This window comes from Beta vulgaris, chromosome 1, assembly GCF_026745355.1.
Source record: "Beta vulgaris subsp. vulgaris cultivar EL10 chromosome 1, EL10.2, whole genome shotgun sequence".
In the NCBI taxonomy this organism is placed as follows: domain Eukaryota; kingdom Viridiplantae; phylum Streptophyta; class Magnoliopsida; order Caryophyllales; family Amaranthaceae; genus Beta; species Beta vulgaris.
Window position 1 is genome coordinate 4,134,714 of NC_079202.1, and position 16,658 is coordinate 4,151,371.

The window sequence follows — 16,658 nt, forward strand, 5'->3', positions numbered from 1 at the left end:
GCTATATAAGAAAAGAACAAAATCCAAAGTGCCTTGCAGATATCTGAAAATTCTTTTCACAGCATGAAGGCGAGTAGTACGAGAAGCATGCATAAACTGAGACACCATATTAACAGCATAAGCAATATCTGGATCATTCATAGTTAAGTACTGCAAGGCACCAACCATATTACGATAATCTGTGGGATCAACAAGAAGCTCTCCATCAAGAAGAGACAATGTAACTCTAGAGACAATAGGAGTGCTAACTGGTTTAACAGTATGAAGATGGAATTTACGGAGTAAATTAGAAACATACTTATTTTGAGAAAAAAATAAACCAGAGGGAGTACGCACAACCTGAACACCTAAGAAATAATGAAGATATCCTAAATCCTTCATAGAAACTGAGAAGAAAGAACAAAGATGAATTTTGTAACGAGGGCTTGACTACTACCAGTAAGGACAATGTCATCAACATATAAGAGAAGAATAATGAGATGACCACAAAGTTTGAGAGTGAACATGGAAGTGTCATAACTGCCGCACTTGAAACCAATAATAGATAATAGGAAATTGTTGAAACGAGAGAACCAAGCGGTAGGAGCTTGTTTCAACCCATAAATGGGCTTACGAAGACGACAAATATGAGTAGGTTTGGAGGGATGAACAAAACCCGGAGGTTGATGCATATAAACCTCTTCATGAAGAAAGCCATGAAGAAAAGCATTTTTGACATTCAATTTTACGAATACACCATTTAAGAGAAACAACAATAGTAAGAACTAAGCGAATAGTAGTAGGCTTAACAACATGACTAAATGTTTCAAAGTAATCAATACTTGCTTGTTGGTGGCTCTGATACCATGTACAAGTGTGAAGAAAGGTTAACCCTGACATTTAATATATATAGTGTTTACAATACATGCCTATGACTAGTAAAGTCCATATCATCCTTTTACATACAATATTACTCTAATATTAAAGTTAAAGGTACACAAAATCGCTCCAAACTAGGACCTAGTATTACCATGGATTTTGGAAGAATTTTTAGGAACTATTTTGAGGATGAAATTTATGAGCTAATTGTTTCTTAGCTACTGTATGTTAGTTAGGAATTGGAGATTTTCATTGCATGTTCATATAAGTTTGTTTAAATGTGAGTTTTTTAGCACTAAAAACTAGCCTAGTGCATAATCTATCGATTTTGTGAAGAAAATTACGTGCAAAATGATTTGGTTTGCTTTTGGTTGGTTTGGGAAGTATGCTAAGTGGTAATTTGAGAAACATTGCTACGTCTACCCTGTGGGTAATCTACCCACTACTAATATAAGCATTAAAATATTATTAATCATGTGAGTTGGATTCCACTATCATCACTTACCATTACTCGATCTCTATTAGTGGTGGGTATATTACCCGGTGGATAGACTAATTATTTTCCTAATTTGAGGTTGCATGTGTGACTTAAAGTTTCAAGTTTTATCACTAAGTTATGACTCCGATTTAGTCGTTTGAAAAGCGTATATGACACCTTGTTTTCGGTTTTCGACCAAGCTTTACTCGTGAGAATTTGTGAGTATTGAGCTTCGAAATTTTTGTGAGGAATTTATGGCAGTAACTTATTGAATTTAACGAATAAAGTTTTACCAAGTTTTCATCAAAACTTGTTGTCAATTACGAGCCACAAAAACCCGCTACAAACCGCGTTTCAAGCAGAATTCCGTATAGTTCTTTGCAAACGGTTTGAAGAAGGACTTATTCTAACTAATTTGGGGAGACTACGATAGCTTAGCTACTACATGATATACAAATCAAACATTTAACTTGACTACAAATGTATCTCTAAAGGAACTCTTCTTTCGAACTCTAAAAATAATATTTTATTTCACTTATTACCTTTTCTAGTTTCAATGTACATTTTGTATTCTTTTCTTTTGATAATGATAAGTTTTGATATATAGCAACTCAAAACCATTTAGTTACTGTCCTAAACCACATAAATCATTGATTAAGTTTAAGAAAATTTAAGAATACCTTTCCATGAAGGAATACGTTTAAGGTTTGCTTTTCTTTGTGAATTAATGATTAAAAAATTATGTTTTTGAACTATTTTGCACGAAAACGGGGTTATGTGTGTATATTGTGTGAGGATATAAGGTTAAAATAGCTTGCAAGTGAGTAAAATAATAGGGGCTTAGGCTCCAAAATGTGTGGAGGTCTACAATTCGATGTACCTGATCAATGTGAAAACACCCTCCATGCGATTCCTTGGTTTGGCTAAGAATTTGTGAGTTATGATAACTGGTTTTGCAAGTGATGTTTTACATCAAGTTTTGAATTAAAATGCCAAGTATTTTTGGAAATCTTGTTAACACGTAATGTTGAGCTTATGTTTAATTTGTAAATAACTATAGAGTACAACGCCCTATTTTCAACCACCATAAGTAGTTTCCTAGTTTGTTTTGTGTACCAGTTTAAGCTAATTATATTCTATTAACCTGTACTGGTGGGGGATAAACTCTCTTCTGTGGGAACTTAAAGGTAGACTACAAGGGAACTCTAGGAATGTGTAGCAAGGGTATCCATAACAAGCTGGAACTTGAGCATGATCATATCACTTTTACTAAATGACTTTGTGATGTATACTTGAATATATATTTGCATCTGATTTGTGTGCTATGTATTATAATAACTTGAACTATCTCTTGTATGATGTATGTTTCTAAACTATGCTCATAGAGTCAACTCACGCATATTAATGGGTTTGACTCTAACAGGTGACAACCTCCATATCATTTTATTCTAAATTGCTTCCGCTAATCTTATATAATATAACATATATATAATGATTTAAGAAGTCATATGAAGGTGGCCTGTTATATGGAGCTCATTGGGTGTTATATGGATAATTGAAGAGAGGGAGATAAAATCATGTTTTGAAAGAATTACGGAAATAATCGATTAAAGGTCCACTCACTTTGCTCAAATAAATAGATAGATCGAAACAATTCAAATTTTAATTTTAAAGTATGTAATATAATGTAATACTTCATCTATCTTTGTTAATTAACCTCATTGAGCTTAGGAAGTTTTTAAGTTTTTCTGGTTTGGATGAGCCGATGAAACACAAAAATGGTAGGATGGGAACAAATAAAGTGAATGTGAGAGTATAATAATGGTGTCTATTGTCATTTTTAGTTCGAGACAATATTTTGATAGCATCTAATTTGTGTATTATAAAACCCACCGAGACTAAAAGTTCTATAGTGGTCAAAAGTAAATATGACCATGAAAATCTAATTGTTTGAAATCATTTTAGGTTTAAAAGTGAACCTAGTATCATGATGATAGACTTATTTAGAATATAATTGAATGAAATATTTTTGGGCCCCTTGCCAACCCTAGGCCCTAGATCGTCACACCTCTAGCTTAGGTCCAAGGCCAGACCTGATAATTCATATGTTAGTAGCGTTTTTATGAAAGTTATTACACAAAATTACCTTTATTATTATGGAAAAGCTCAAAAACAACTATATATAAGACTATATCCATTACCAAAAATATCATTTTTATATGCACTATTTGCATATATTGATTACTCAACTCATCAAATATCTTACTATTTTAAGTTAATCTTACGTTCCTTGAAGTTTTTCCTATGCTTGCTTTATTTATAATATGATAGTTTTTTCTTATTCATTTTACACCCTCCATTGTTCACTTGTTAGGTCCCTTTATTGCATCCTTTCTCATAACTATATTATCTCTTCTATTTTATAAATAAAAAGTTATAAGAGTTGAATTGACCTAAATTGAGATGCTACCTTGATTTAAGAAGGTACAATTTATATTTTCAACCATATATATTTATATTTATTTATTTATTTTAAAAAAAATATTTATATAAAATTTTAACGGATAAACAATTCATGCAATCAACTAACTTATCAATTTCAATTAACTAATCATTTTAATCTCCTTCTCAACCTACGTAACCAAACATAGCCTTAATCTCCATTCTCCACAATCAAAAAAATAAACAAAAAGGAGACAACTGTATTACCTACTCCTAATTGATTATTTGATTCCATTTCCTAATAAAACCAACTTTTCAATCGAGTTGAATGTGTCGGCGCTTGCTTAAACTTCACATTTGGCACCCCACACCTCCTTTCATTAGATCTAACCTCTGCATCTCTTTTTCTCTCTCTTCCATATTTTCCATTGCAGTTATATCACCGACATTTCCCTCTAAATCACAGCTCCCATTAACAAGAAAAACAGCAATATAATACATGCACATTACATTTGCATCAAATATCAACCCACATTAAACCCTAAACCTCTTTACCCATATCCTGTTACATTGCTAATTTTTCTGGGATTTCCTTCAATTTTTCATAAAACAACTTTTTTTTCTTCTTCCCCATTTCCAGAAAAAATTATTAAAAATTCTGGGTTTTCAAAATGGGGAAAGAAAAAGAGTCTAAAGGAGGAGGGTGTTGTGGTTGGTTCTTGGTGATAATAGTAGCGTCAGCCATTGTTGCGGGTATAGTGATTGCTGTAAGATCAAAGTTTCATCATTCTGATAAAGCTGAACCTGTTCCGGGCCCACCTGGTGCCATTGTTACTAAATACTCTGATGCTCTTAAGTTAGCTTTGCAGTTTTTTGATGTCCAAAAATGTAAGTTTTTCTAATGATTTGTTTTTTTTTGACAATGTGCTGTAAATGTAAGTTTTTCTAATGATTTGTTTTTTTTGACAATGTGCTGTTATTTGATGTTGAATTTTACGTTTTTGAAGGAGTTTTTGTTTGTTTTATACATATATGATGTTTTAATGAAGTTGGGTGTCACTCATTTTGATGATTGGAATTGTTGTTTTGTAGCAAAGTTATTGTTTAGGTAATTGTTGCAGTATGATTGATTCTCTGCTAAATTCTGCATTTGGAAAAATTATAGTATTGATTTGCTGACAATGATACTACATTGTGGACCTGAATTTGATTTTTGGATGTCTGTGGTCTAAACAAATGCCCAATTTGTCAATATTATGATATAATCAATGTGGGATCTTTTTGTGACTTATAACAATCTACTTATGTTATACCCATTTGGATTTGAGCCATAAATGTGATAGTCTTGTACTATCTTGTGATCGATCGCGGTTTTGCGATGGTAGAATTATATTCGATCCAATTAGATTTATGATTGTTAGTCTTGGCTTCTATTGTAGATGTTGTATGACTTCAAGTTGAAGAATTAATTTTGACTTCAAGTTGAAGAATTAATTTTGACTTCAAATAAAAAAAACTATACTTTCTTGATCTAGCATGAGGTGCTTTAATCATATTTTAATCTTGCAGCTGGTAGGCTGGTAGATAACAAAATATCATGGAGGGGTAATTCTGCTCTGGAGGATGGAAGTGAGGCGAAGCTGGATCTCTCGAAAGGAATGTATGATGCTGGTGACCACATGAAGTTTGGCTTCCCAATGGCGTTCACCGCCACAGTCTTATCCTGGGCTATCCTTGAGTATGGGGATCAAATGGCTGCTATAAAGCAGCTTGAACCTGCTCAAGAGAACCTCAAGTGGATGACTGACTTTCTTATCAATGCACATCCTAGAGATAATGTCCTCTACATTCAAGTAAGTTTGAGGCCTTACCTCATCTATAGTGTCCATGATTTGTTCGATTTGTAATTCTTCCTACAGGTAATATTGAAGTTAAGTAGCATATCCTGTCTTGGATCAAATTGGTCTTAATTAGTTTTGTTATTGCACCTATGTTTCGTGGACTCGGGTACTCATGTCGGGCATGGGTGTGTGTTCAAGTCTTTGATTGTACTATTTCATGAAAATTTTCCTTCATTCAGGCCCATGATAAATTGTCGAAGTGTCAAAATCCCATGTTGGAGTATCGAGGATCCAACATAGGTATTTTAGTTTTGAGTAACATGGTTGCACTCTCCTTCTATATAATCCTACAAGTCTTGATCATATGACTTGTGAGTGAGAATGTGCTATCACTTAGTGACTGATTAACTTAATAATTTACTTAATCTGTATACTGCAACGGCTGCCAGGTTAAATGATAAGGGTTAATGTGGATAAGCTGATAAAAGGGTGGTCAGTTATTTCTTTGTTATCCAAAAGTAATATATTTTAAAGCAATAGGTAACATCCCAATGATGAATTTGTGTAGGTTGGTGATCCTGAAGTGGATCATAAATGTTGGGAAAGGCCTGAATCTATGACTGGAGAAAGGCCTCTTACACAAGTAAATGTTACCACTCCGGGTACAGAAGTTGCAGCAGAAACAGCAGCAGCCATGGCAGCTGCATCGCTTGTGTTTAAGTCGAATGATGCCACGTATTCAAGCACTCTTTTGAAGCATGCTAAGCAGCTTTTTGACTTTGCTGACAAACACAGAGGTTCTTACAGTGAAAACATTCCAGAAGTTGCAACTTATTATAATTCCACAGGTTATGGAGATGAGCTCTTGTGGGCTGCAAGCTGGCTTTATCATGCAACCAAAGATAATACTTACTTGGAATACGTGAATGACAATGGAAAAGAATTTGCTAATTTTGGAAGTCCAACATGGTTTAGTTGGGATAATAAACTTGCCGGAACTCAGGTCAGTTATTCGTAACATTATATTAAGAACTTTACATACTACAGTAGAAAATAGGAAAAATGAGAAGGTGTTTAGTTTGCTTTAGATTTCAGTTGCGACGATTCTTTCTCATGGAACGTGACGAAATAATGAAGTTTGTTTTTATATATATTTTCATAAGAAATGGTGGATATTTCAACTGAAGCATCAGTTACAAGTCTGATAACCGTATCAATTACACCGAGGTTATAATATGCTATGTCTAATAAATCAACAATAAGGAAATTATCAGCCTTACTTCATAATTATTTGGCCAAAATTGATGACTGGTTTTGACAGCCTGTTTATGGTTTTGAAGGTACTACTTTCCAGGGTCAATCTTTTTGCTTCAAAGGACGGGAACTCTGGCCTTCATATGTATAGGCAAACAGCCGAGGCTGTTATGTGTGGCCTCATACCAAAATCTCCGACAGCCACGTCTAGCAGAACTGATGGTAATTCATTTGATGTATTCTCATCTTATTCCCATCTCTACCCATTTCTCCATAACCATCAAAAGGGGAAAAAGGAGGGGGAGAAAAACTCATTCTTGCACCTTCAAATTTGTGTCGTTACTAATTAGAATTATGCTTTTTTTAAAAATCTACATTCTCCATATCCCCAATATAACCCTTTTTCAAAGACCTTTTTGTTAACTGTGTGAAATTACCTACAGTTAGTATATAGAATATGATCTGGTTTGCCTGATATTTGAACTTTATAAGACGTCTTAACACTTTGTTAGGATCCTTCACTTGTAAAGAAACAAGAATAACACACAGCGACTTGTTAATGGTGCTTTAATCCACCTCTTCTCTTATTAATGAACTGCAAAATGATATCTACAACATGTTTTTCTTCCTATCATCTTCCTTTTTATTTCTATCAACCACATCTTTCTTCCTCTTAACTGCATTAAATACTTCCGTACTATTTTATATTTGTAGGATTTCAAGATCTCCTACTACTAAAATATGTAAACTACCCTAAGACTTCTACAATGATTAGGAAACAATATAATTGGAGAATGGGTAATTTACTTCCTATCTAAACTCCTAAGCATAATATATTTCAATCTTATTAAATTTCCTAAAACACAAAGACGTATTTAGTAATTTTTTGCCTACTCGAACAGACTTCTGATTAATATCGGTGTGCCTCTTGGATTGCATCCCAACAGCACTTGCTAGTTATATTGACTTAACAATATGAGAAACTAGGGCAGTGGGGAAATGTTGGTCGAAAATAAGTTATATGATTTGATGCTTTTTAGTTATATTACTGTCGTTATTTGTCTCTATTAAGTGTGCTTTAGTTCTATTGCTGAGTGCTATCCAAATGTGTAAAAGTACCAGCTAGTTCTCTTATTCTATACCTCATCACCTTTTGGACTGTGGATCCAGGTGGTCTTATATGGGTTAGTGAGTGGAATGCGCTTCAGCATCCTGTCGCATCTGCGTTTTTGGCTGTTGTCTACAGTGATTACATGCTTTCTTCAAGAACCGCACGGATTTCTTGCAATGGAAATTCCTATAAGCCATCAGAACTTCGGAAGTTTGCACTCTCACAGGTGCGGTTTCATGCCCCCAAACTAGCTAATCAGATATGAGAAAAAACCTGCATTTAATTTCTTTGGTTTCTATGCTTTGGCAGGCTGATTATGTTTTAGGAAACAACCCTATGAAAATGAGCTTCCTTGTGGGTTATGGGGACAAATACCCACAATTTGTGCACCATAGAGGAGCGTCAATTCCAGCAGATGCAAAAACTGGATGTGATGATGGATTTAAGTGGCTTAATTCTACCGAACCCAATCCAAATGTGGCTGTTGGAGCACTTGTGGGAGGGCCCTTCTTGAACGAAACATTTATCGATGATCGGAATAATAGTATGCAAACAGAACCAACCACATATAACAATGCCCTTGTTGTCGGCCTCTTATCGGGTTTGGTCACCACTTCTTCAGTAGTTTCATCTTTTACATGAAAGTAATCCGATTCTACAAACTACATTGGTTGTATGACTTGTATCTATGTTGTATGTGTGCTGTCCATATCTATGTAGGTATTGTTTTACATTGTTGCTATTGTCATCATAGTACAATGACTAGTGTGCTGAACATAACTGGACATGGTTGGGGTAGTAAACTAGTAATTAGTAGTTAGATGTCAACTTCTTTATATGCAGTAAGCAGTATGTATGAATTAGCAGTCGCAATCATTTTTTTTATATATATATTTTTTGTTTTTTTGGGTTTTTTTTATCGGGTAGAAGGTTTCTCAAATTTTCCCTTAAATTCATATTCTGTTTTGAGCTCAAAAAGATCGATTCAACGTGAAGACTGAAAAATAGAACTCGTTGAGCTTGTTTTATCTATCATGCGACAAATACTTAACTCGGTTACACCAAGACTGAACTCTTTTGTTTTAAGGTGTACGATTGAGTGGCAAGAAATTATAAGACTAATTGGTATCCGGCTATCTAATCTAATTTACTCTAATCAAATTTGAATTTTGAAGACTAGTGTCTTAAGAATAAGTAGAGAACTAGTTATTAGGCCTGAGTTATGCCCCGGGTAAGAAAAAAATCATTTATTAATATAATGCTTTATGATAATAACACTAAATACAACTTAGCATAGTGGTTAAAACTTTAGTATATATATTTGAGGTTTTGCAATCAAACCCTATACTCTGTAATTTCTTGTTCTTTTTATTGTACATGGATTGCATGAACTAAAACTCCATAGGGAGAGCCCCACGTGGCGTAGTTTCTTGTTTTCGCACGCCTTTTAATATATTTGTATAGATACGATTGTTATTATAGACTTGGTTGCACCTTATATTAAAGAACTCCAAATGAGCAAATAAGCAAAATGAGAATGCTCTAAATGAGAAAATGATTAGACTAAGTATTAAATATACCTTGCACAAAGGACACCTAGGTCATCAATGTTGCTTCGCATGAACAACCATAGGTTCACAACGGAAACAACCACTTCTTGCCTGCATCAGATAGAGCAATTGCAACACCATAATTATGACAATTCTTGGTAAATTAGTTTACAACTAACTTGGAGAAGGCGTTTCTAAAACTCAAGTAGGATTTGAATTATACTTTAGAGAAGTTAGAGCGCTGAATCGCTCGATCAAGAAAGAACAATGAGATGGTGTTGTGCAATGAGATAGTAACAAGAGAAGACTTCTTCTTCTCTGAATCTTTTGAAATATAACCTCTATAGGATTTTGGAAAATCTCCAAATCATCTGTTTGAAAGCTAAGATAGGAGAAGCACCAATGAGAAAGAGTCGTTTTTGGACAAACCATCAGTAAAGGCCTAAGGATCTAGTGGTGAATGTGGAAGAGGTTTGGTTATAGGTAGACCTGGCAAAGTTAGTCCTGATCCGAAAATCCGGTCCGAAATATCAGATCCGTGGTCCGATCTGGGTCCGAACGAGACGGTCCGAACCTTGATCCGAATCCGAAACGGTCCCGATCCGGTCCGAATCCCGATCCGAATAATCTTGATCCGGAACTCATCCGTAATCCGAATGATCCGATATAATCTTACCCGATCCGAAACCGATCAGGCCCGATCTAAAACTGATCCGACCCGAAGGTAAACCGATCCGAAATTATTGGTTTAGATTAGGATTTGATCCGAAATACCCGAAACTTACCCGTTTTTTTTATATAAAAACAATATCATTGGCATAAGTATTGCATTCATTCCACCATAGTTCTATCCCGATCCGAAATAATAGTCCGAACGATGCCCCAATCCGAAACAATCCGATCTGGCCCGATCCCTGTCCGAATTTAACTTGATCCGAAAACGGTCTGATATGAATTGGTCCGGTCCGATTCCGATCCGAAATAATAGTCTGAACAATGACCCAATCCGAAACGGTCCGATCCGGTCCGATCCCAGTCCGAATATAACTTGATCCGAAAACGGTCCGATCTGAATTGGTCCGGTCCGAATTCGATCCGATTGGTCCGATTGCCAGGTCTAGTTATAGGTCTTATTAAAGGCTTTAATTGGTGAGGGTTTTTAGGCGGTCCAAAACTTTAAATTGGTTGCTTCAGAAACATGTATTTTGTTTCTTGGATCAAAGTCTCCCTCCTAAATCATGTCCAAGAATAAAAATTCCCTCTCAATTTCAAAATTTAATTAAGCTATAGTTTTGTTTAAATATTACAATTTTTCATGTCTTTCATTTTACTAGTCCGTCCCATATCAATACATTTTGACCATTTACACTATTCACATAACTTACAGACAATTTTTTCATACTAATATATAAAAACAAATGTAAATTATATAAGATTAATTAGAATCATTGGCAATTAACAATTGGTTAGATAGTGTAACTTAGGAGCTAAAACATTTTTAGCTACTATAGCCTAGAAGTAATTTGTAGTTGAGCAGACAGGTTATCTAATTCTGTTATAAGTTAGTTAGTCTTAGTTTAAGTAGCTTATTATTTACACTTCATTCAAGCTTTGTATAAATAGCTTCTAGGTTGTAATATTGAATTGAATAGATTGAAAATAATTTTTTTACAGAGAGATCTCTCTCTAAACATTCCAAATTATCTCTTCATGGCATCAGAGCTAGAAAACTCAAATTGATTGAATTTTTTGATTTTATTTGATATACTAAACTGAATTAAGATCTTCTACAATAAAATTCATCTGTTTCTTGAATCAACATCTCTAAAGTTGCTTTCCTTCTGATTTCTTACAGATTCTTGAGAAATCTAATTATTGTTTTTAATTTCTGGAAAAATAATTGGACAATCACAAAATTCAAGTTCTCAATATCAAAATAATATAGTAGGATATACAGATTAGTATTTCCCAAGTTCAGGTGATCAACCTGATCAACATCTTGGTGCGCATAAACTCAATGGAGATAATTTTCTTACCTGGAATCGAGCGATCATATTAGCTTTAGGAGCTAAGAACAAATTGACTCTTATAGATGGAAAAACTGTTAGACCTCCATATGGTTCTAAGAAGATTTGCAGAAACTAGCTTAGAAACGATTACATAATTCAATCATGGCTGCTGATTCCATGGATAAGATGATTGCAGAAAGTTTCATTCTTCAACAATCTGCAAATCAGTTGTATGAAGAAATTCTTGAGAGGTATGGACAATCTAATCACCTAATTGTTTGAATTGCATAACAACTTTCTTCTATTCAACAAGGATATGATTATATTCTTCAATATTACTCAAAGCTGAAAAGAGTTTGGGATGAAATTCAATTGTCAGATGGATTTCCATTATGATTGTGGTGCCTTAGCTAAGTGTTCATGTGGAATTTTGAAGAAAGTCCTAGTTGCTGATAAGAAACAGAAGTTAATTCAACTTCTTGTTGGCTTAGATAAAGGTTATGATATTGTAACAACAAACATCTTGAGTATGGATCCTTTGCGTATGTCAATAGAGCATATTATATGTTATCGAAGAGGCCAAACATGATGAATATTCAACATGGATCTTTAAGTCACATCAGTGCATTTGTGTCTATAAAACAACCACCATATTAAGGAGCAACATCTCAACATAATCATCCTTCTCAAGCTGATAGAACAGATGAAAAGAGAATCAAATGTGCATGATGAGCAGCTGAAAATGTGATTATTGTAAGAAAACTGGTCATACTATGGATTAATGCTTCAAATTATCTGGAAATTATCCAGATTGGTTTCTTAATATGAAAAACAAGTCATTTGGAGCTGTTTCTACCAATAAGATGGCTGCTCATGTTGCTAACACTACTAAGGAATGCATTGTTGCTATTCCTTTAGACTTTACTGCTGAAAATCATATTGAACACTCTCAAGTTGATTCAGCCGTGGTGCAATATGTCTACAAGGAGATGATGAAATTGGTGAAAGGACAAGCTAATCAACATAATTCTTCAGATTTCACTTCTTCTAGTGAATTTTGCAAGTATAATTACTGCATACAATATTAATAAAATGCAATATTTGATGATAAATTGGCTTGGATTGTGGATACAAATAAATGCTACAGGTCATATGATTTAGGGTAGGACCTTATTTACTTCCTAGATTACTTTATATAATCCTATTAAATTTTGTTTAATTACTTGATTGTACAACCTAATTAGTATATATTACTGGTACTATTAATCTCGTAGATACAATTCTTCTCAGAAATGTGTTGTTGATTATTGCTTTCACTCACAATATTCTTTCTGTCAGTAAGTTGTTGGTTCAAAATAACTTGCTTGATGTATTCACTCTTTTTTTTATCAATTCAGGACCCTACAACTAAAGCAAACCAAGCTATTGGATATCAACAAGCTGTCTTATACAAGTTCAGTTCTGTTTCTTTTCCTTCTTTATTAATAAGAGCTTTAAAGTTGGCATTTCTATTCCTACACTTAGGCCTTGTTTGGTTGTATATGGAAAGTCATACTTCCTAGGAAGTTTTTTTTTCCATGTATTTGAAATTCTTGCGAGGAAGTGTAAAATTGTGTTTGGTTGATAATGGGAAGTAGAACTTCCTATGAGAAGCTCTACTTACCTAGGGGAAGCTAGGTAAGTAACTTTCTCCATTTTGGAGGAAGTAGAACTTCCTAGGAAGTGCAAATTCCCATGGTTTTGCCAACCAAACAACTACATATACTTCTACTTCCTAGGAAGTTTCACTTCCCATGATTTGTTTTGTCAACCAAACAAGGCCTTAGTGTTTTACATGCTAGGTTATGACATCTTTTAACTCAGAAAATGTCTAAGTTGGCTATTCGTTTTATATCGAATAATGAAACCGAATTTTGTTGCGAACCTTGTGTTTTTGCTAAATCACATAATTCATGGTGCAATTTTTCAATTGGTTCATTTGGATTTTTGGGTCCATATAAACATCCTTTTTTGTCAGGAGCTACTTACTTTTTTATTGTTCTTGATGATTTTTCAAGAACTACTCAGGCTCATTTGGTCTACCCTAAAACTTAAGTTCCTGTATTAATGGAAGACTTTATTGCTTAATTATGTTAAGAACCAGTTTAACACTTCTAGTAAGATCATTAGGGTACAAAGTTTTTCTGAGATACTTGTACTGATTTATTTTCTATTAAAGGCATCATACATCAGAGAAGCCATCCCGCCAAACCCCAACAAACTGGTAGGGTAGAAAGAAAGCGTAAACACCTTCTTGAAACAACTAGAGCTATTTAATTTTATGCTGCTCCTCCACATAAAATTTATGGCAAGAGTGTTTATTGGCTTTGACCTACTTAATCAATGTCATGCCTTCTTCAATTTTACAGTGGAAAATTCCTTATGAGTATTTGATAAAACAACCTCCTTCCTATGATCATTTAAGGGTTGTTGGTTGTCTATGTTATGCCTGTTGTAAAACCTCTAATAGATAATGCATATTTTTAGGATATCCATAAGGACAAAAAGTTATAAATTGTATGATCTTGACACTTAGCGGAGATGTCAAATTTCAGGAACATGCTTTTCCTTTGAGACTCCTAAATCATTTTTAGATGATTCCATACCATCCAATAGTGTTATGGTTACTCATGGTTTACATGATGATGATATCCCTTATTTTTTTCTCTTGTTTCATCTCGTACATCTACTCATCCAAATGCTTCTTCACATATACATCCTTCTACTTCGTCACATGTTTCTCGAATTACAGAAGGGATGCACTTTTTTAAAAAGCGCAGCCCTTCTATGGGCATTTTTTTTAAAAGAATTAAGCGCAGCCCTCACAATTTAAATTCTCTCCTCTCTCTCTCTCTCTCTCTCTCTCTCTCTCTCTCACGCTTCTCTCTCACCCTCCCTCTTCTCTCTCACCCTCCCTCTTGTATTAGTAAAAATATCAACAAAAAAATCCACCAAACAAAAACCCAGAAAAAAACAAAAATTAGGGTTTGCTTAAATTGAGAGCAATTTACAAGAGGGTCGATCCGTCAATGGAAGAATCTAGAAGACGACATACTAATACTTGAATCGAAGCTATTTTGAATAGGAAGAACACTATTTTTATGTGAACAAAGCGAATTCCATCCAATAATCAAAGTAAATTTTCTTTTTATTTTTCCGTTTTTGTGTGTTCCTATTAGATCTTATCTTCTGTTTTCTCTGAATTGTACCTAATGTTTGTCAATTGTTGGAAATCGCATGAGTGAATAATTTGATAACTAATTGAAATATGTAATTGGATCATAAATCAAAGCTTGATGCTCTAATTCCTGCCATTGTGATACTGTAAATGGCGAAACCCCAATTTCTGATACTCTATTCATTTTTTCTGCCTGAACGCAGGGCTAAGGGATTTTTTGTTAGTTGGTCTTTTTCGTCAGATCTGAAAGCAGGGCTAAGGGCTTTTTCGTCGTTTTCTCACTGAACGGAGGTTGAACTCCGGCAACGACAACCACAAGTTATAGATTTTCGTTTTTCAGATCTAGAATTTCTTGATTTTTGTTTTGATGAATTCATGTAATTTCAGATCTATAATTTTTCTCGTTTGTTTTTTTGTTCGTTTTTTTCATTTTTGTTCATTTTTTTTCATTTTTGTTCATTTTTGTTTTGATGAATTTATGTAATTTCAGAAAGGCAAGTATAGTGTTTTTGGTTTATTGTGGAATATGTTAGTCTTGTTTCATCTGTTTGAATGAGAGTGGTTTGAGGGTTATCAACAACATGCTGTTTATATAGATAATCATGCTGTTTGATAAAAAAAAATGTCAAATTTTTTTTTTTTTTTTATTTTTTTTTTTGGTTGGAAGGGCTGCGCTTTTACCTAAAAAGCGCAGCCCTTCAAGCTTAGAAGGGTCGCCCTTCTTATGGGAGTATGGTTGGTTTTGGATTGTTTCAGTCCATATTTCTTCAGCAGTTTCTTGACATATTTTTGTTGATGGATTATTGTTCCTCTTTTGGTTTGCTTGATTGGCAAGCCCTAAAAGAAGTTCAATTCTCCCATCATACTCATTTCAAATTCATCACTCATAAGATCAGCAAACTCCTTACAAAGAAAGTATAATATCATCAATATAAATGTGGACTACTAATATGTCTGTTCCTTTTGAACGAAGGAACATGGTCCTATCAACTTTTCTTCTAACGAAGTTATGAGAAAGTATGAATTTCAACAATCTTTCATACCATGATCTAGGAGGTGTTTTAACCCATAGAGAGCTTTGTCAAGCTTATAGACCTGATCTGGAAGATTGAGATTTTCAAATATGGGAGGTTGTTCCACATAGACGTCTTCTAACAAAAATCCATTTAAAAATGCACATTTTTACGTCCATTTGGTACAACTTAAATCCCATAGAGGCTGCAAAAGCAATTAAAATTCTAATAGCTTCTATCCTAGCAACAAGAGCTAAGGTTTCATCGAAGTCAATACCTTCTTTTTTATTGTACCCTTTGGCTACGGGTATGACCTTGTTTCTTATGAAAATTCCATGTTCATCAATCTTGAACCTGAATACCCACTTGAGCCCAATTACCTTATGGTTTTTTTGGCTTAGGTTCCAGGTGCCAGACTTTGTTCCTCTGAAACTCATTTAGTTCCTCTTGCATAGAGTTTATCCAATGAACCTCTCTTAATGCTTCCACATGATTTTTAGGTTTTATCATAGATAGAAAAGTACAAAAATTCTTCATTTGGGATCTCGTTTGAGTTCTCTTTTCAATATCACTTATAATTAACTTTGAGGGATGAGAATTTTGGTGTTTCCAAGGCTTTGGATCAATTCTCCTTGTTGTTGCAGTTCCTTCTGGTGCTTCTTGAGGTGTTTGTATCATAGGAGTTTCTTCATTCCCATGAGTTCCTGCTTCTTCTTGAGTTACACCTTATGTCTGTTGTGCAGGAACATGCTTCCTTTCTTTACCTGTAGGGGTTAGTTCCTCATCACAGTGGTTTGACTCTTTAGGTCGAGTTAATCCAATCACAAAGTTATCATCATAACTTGGTTGCTGGAGAGAATTAGTTTCATAAAAAATTATTATATG

General features: G+C 34.2%; 1 protein-coding gene across 1 annotated transcript; it reads left to right on the plus strand.

Annotated features, from left to right (window-relative positions):
• The first annotated feature begins 4,095 nt into the window (after positions 1-4,095).
• LOC104884436 (endoglucanase 2) lies at positions 4,096-8,897 on the plus strand. The gene is made up of 6 exons (XM_010669083.4): positions 4,096-4,666; positions 5,348-5,631; positions 6,188-6,622; positions 6,960-7,095; positions 8,044-8,210; positions 8,294-8,897. The coding sequence occupies exons 1-6, from the start codon at positions 4,450-4,452 to the stop codon at positions 8,624-8,626; spliced, it is 1,572 nt and encodes a 523-aa protein (XP_010667385.1). The 5' UTR covers positions 4,096-4,449; the 3' UTR covers positions 8,627-8,897.
• Positions 8,898-16,658: the final 7,761 nt, after the last annotated feature.

Excerpts from the sequence above, each read along its gene's own strand:
- LOC104884436 (XM_010669083.4), top strand. The coding sequence starts at position 4,450 with ATGGGGAAAGAAAAAGAGTCTAAAGGAGGAGGGTGTTGTGGTTGGTTC. Across the intron at positions 4,667-5,347 it reads GTTTTTTGATGTCCAAAAAT|CTGGTAGGCTGGTAGATAAC; the intron begins GTAAGTTTTTCT and ends TTAATCTTGCAG. Across the intron at positions 8,211-8,293 it reads GGAAGTTTGCACTCTCACAG|GCTGATTATGTTTTAGGAAA; the intron begins GTGCGGTTTCAT and ends ATGCTTTGGCAG.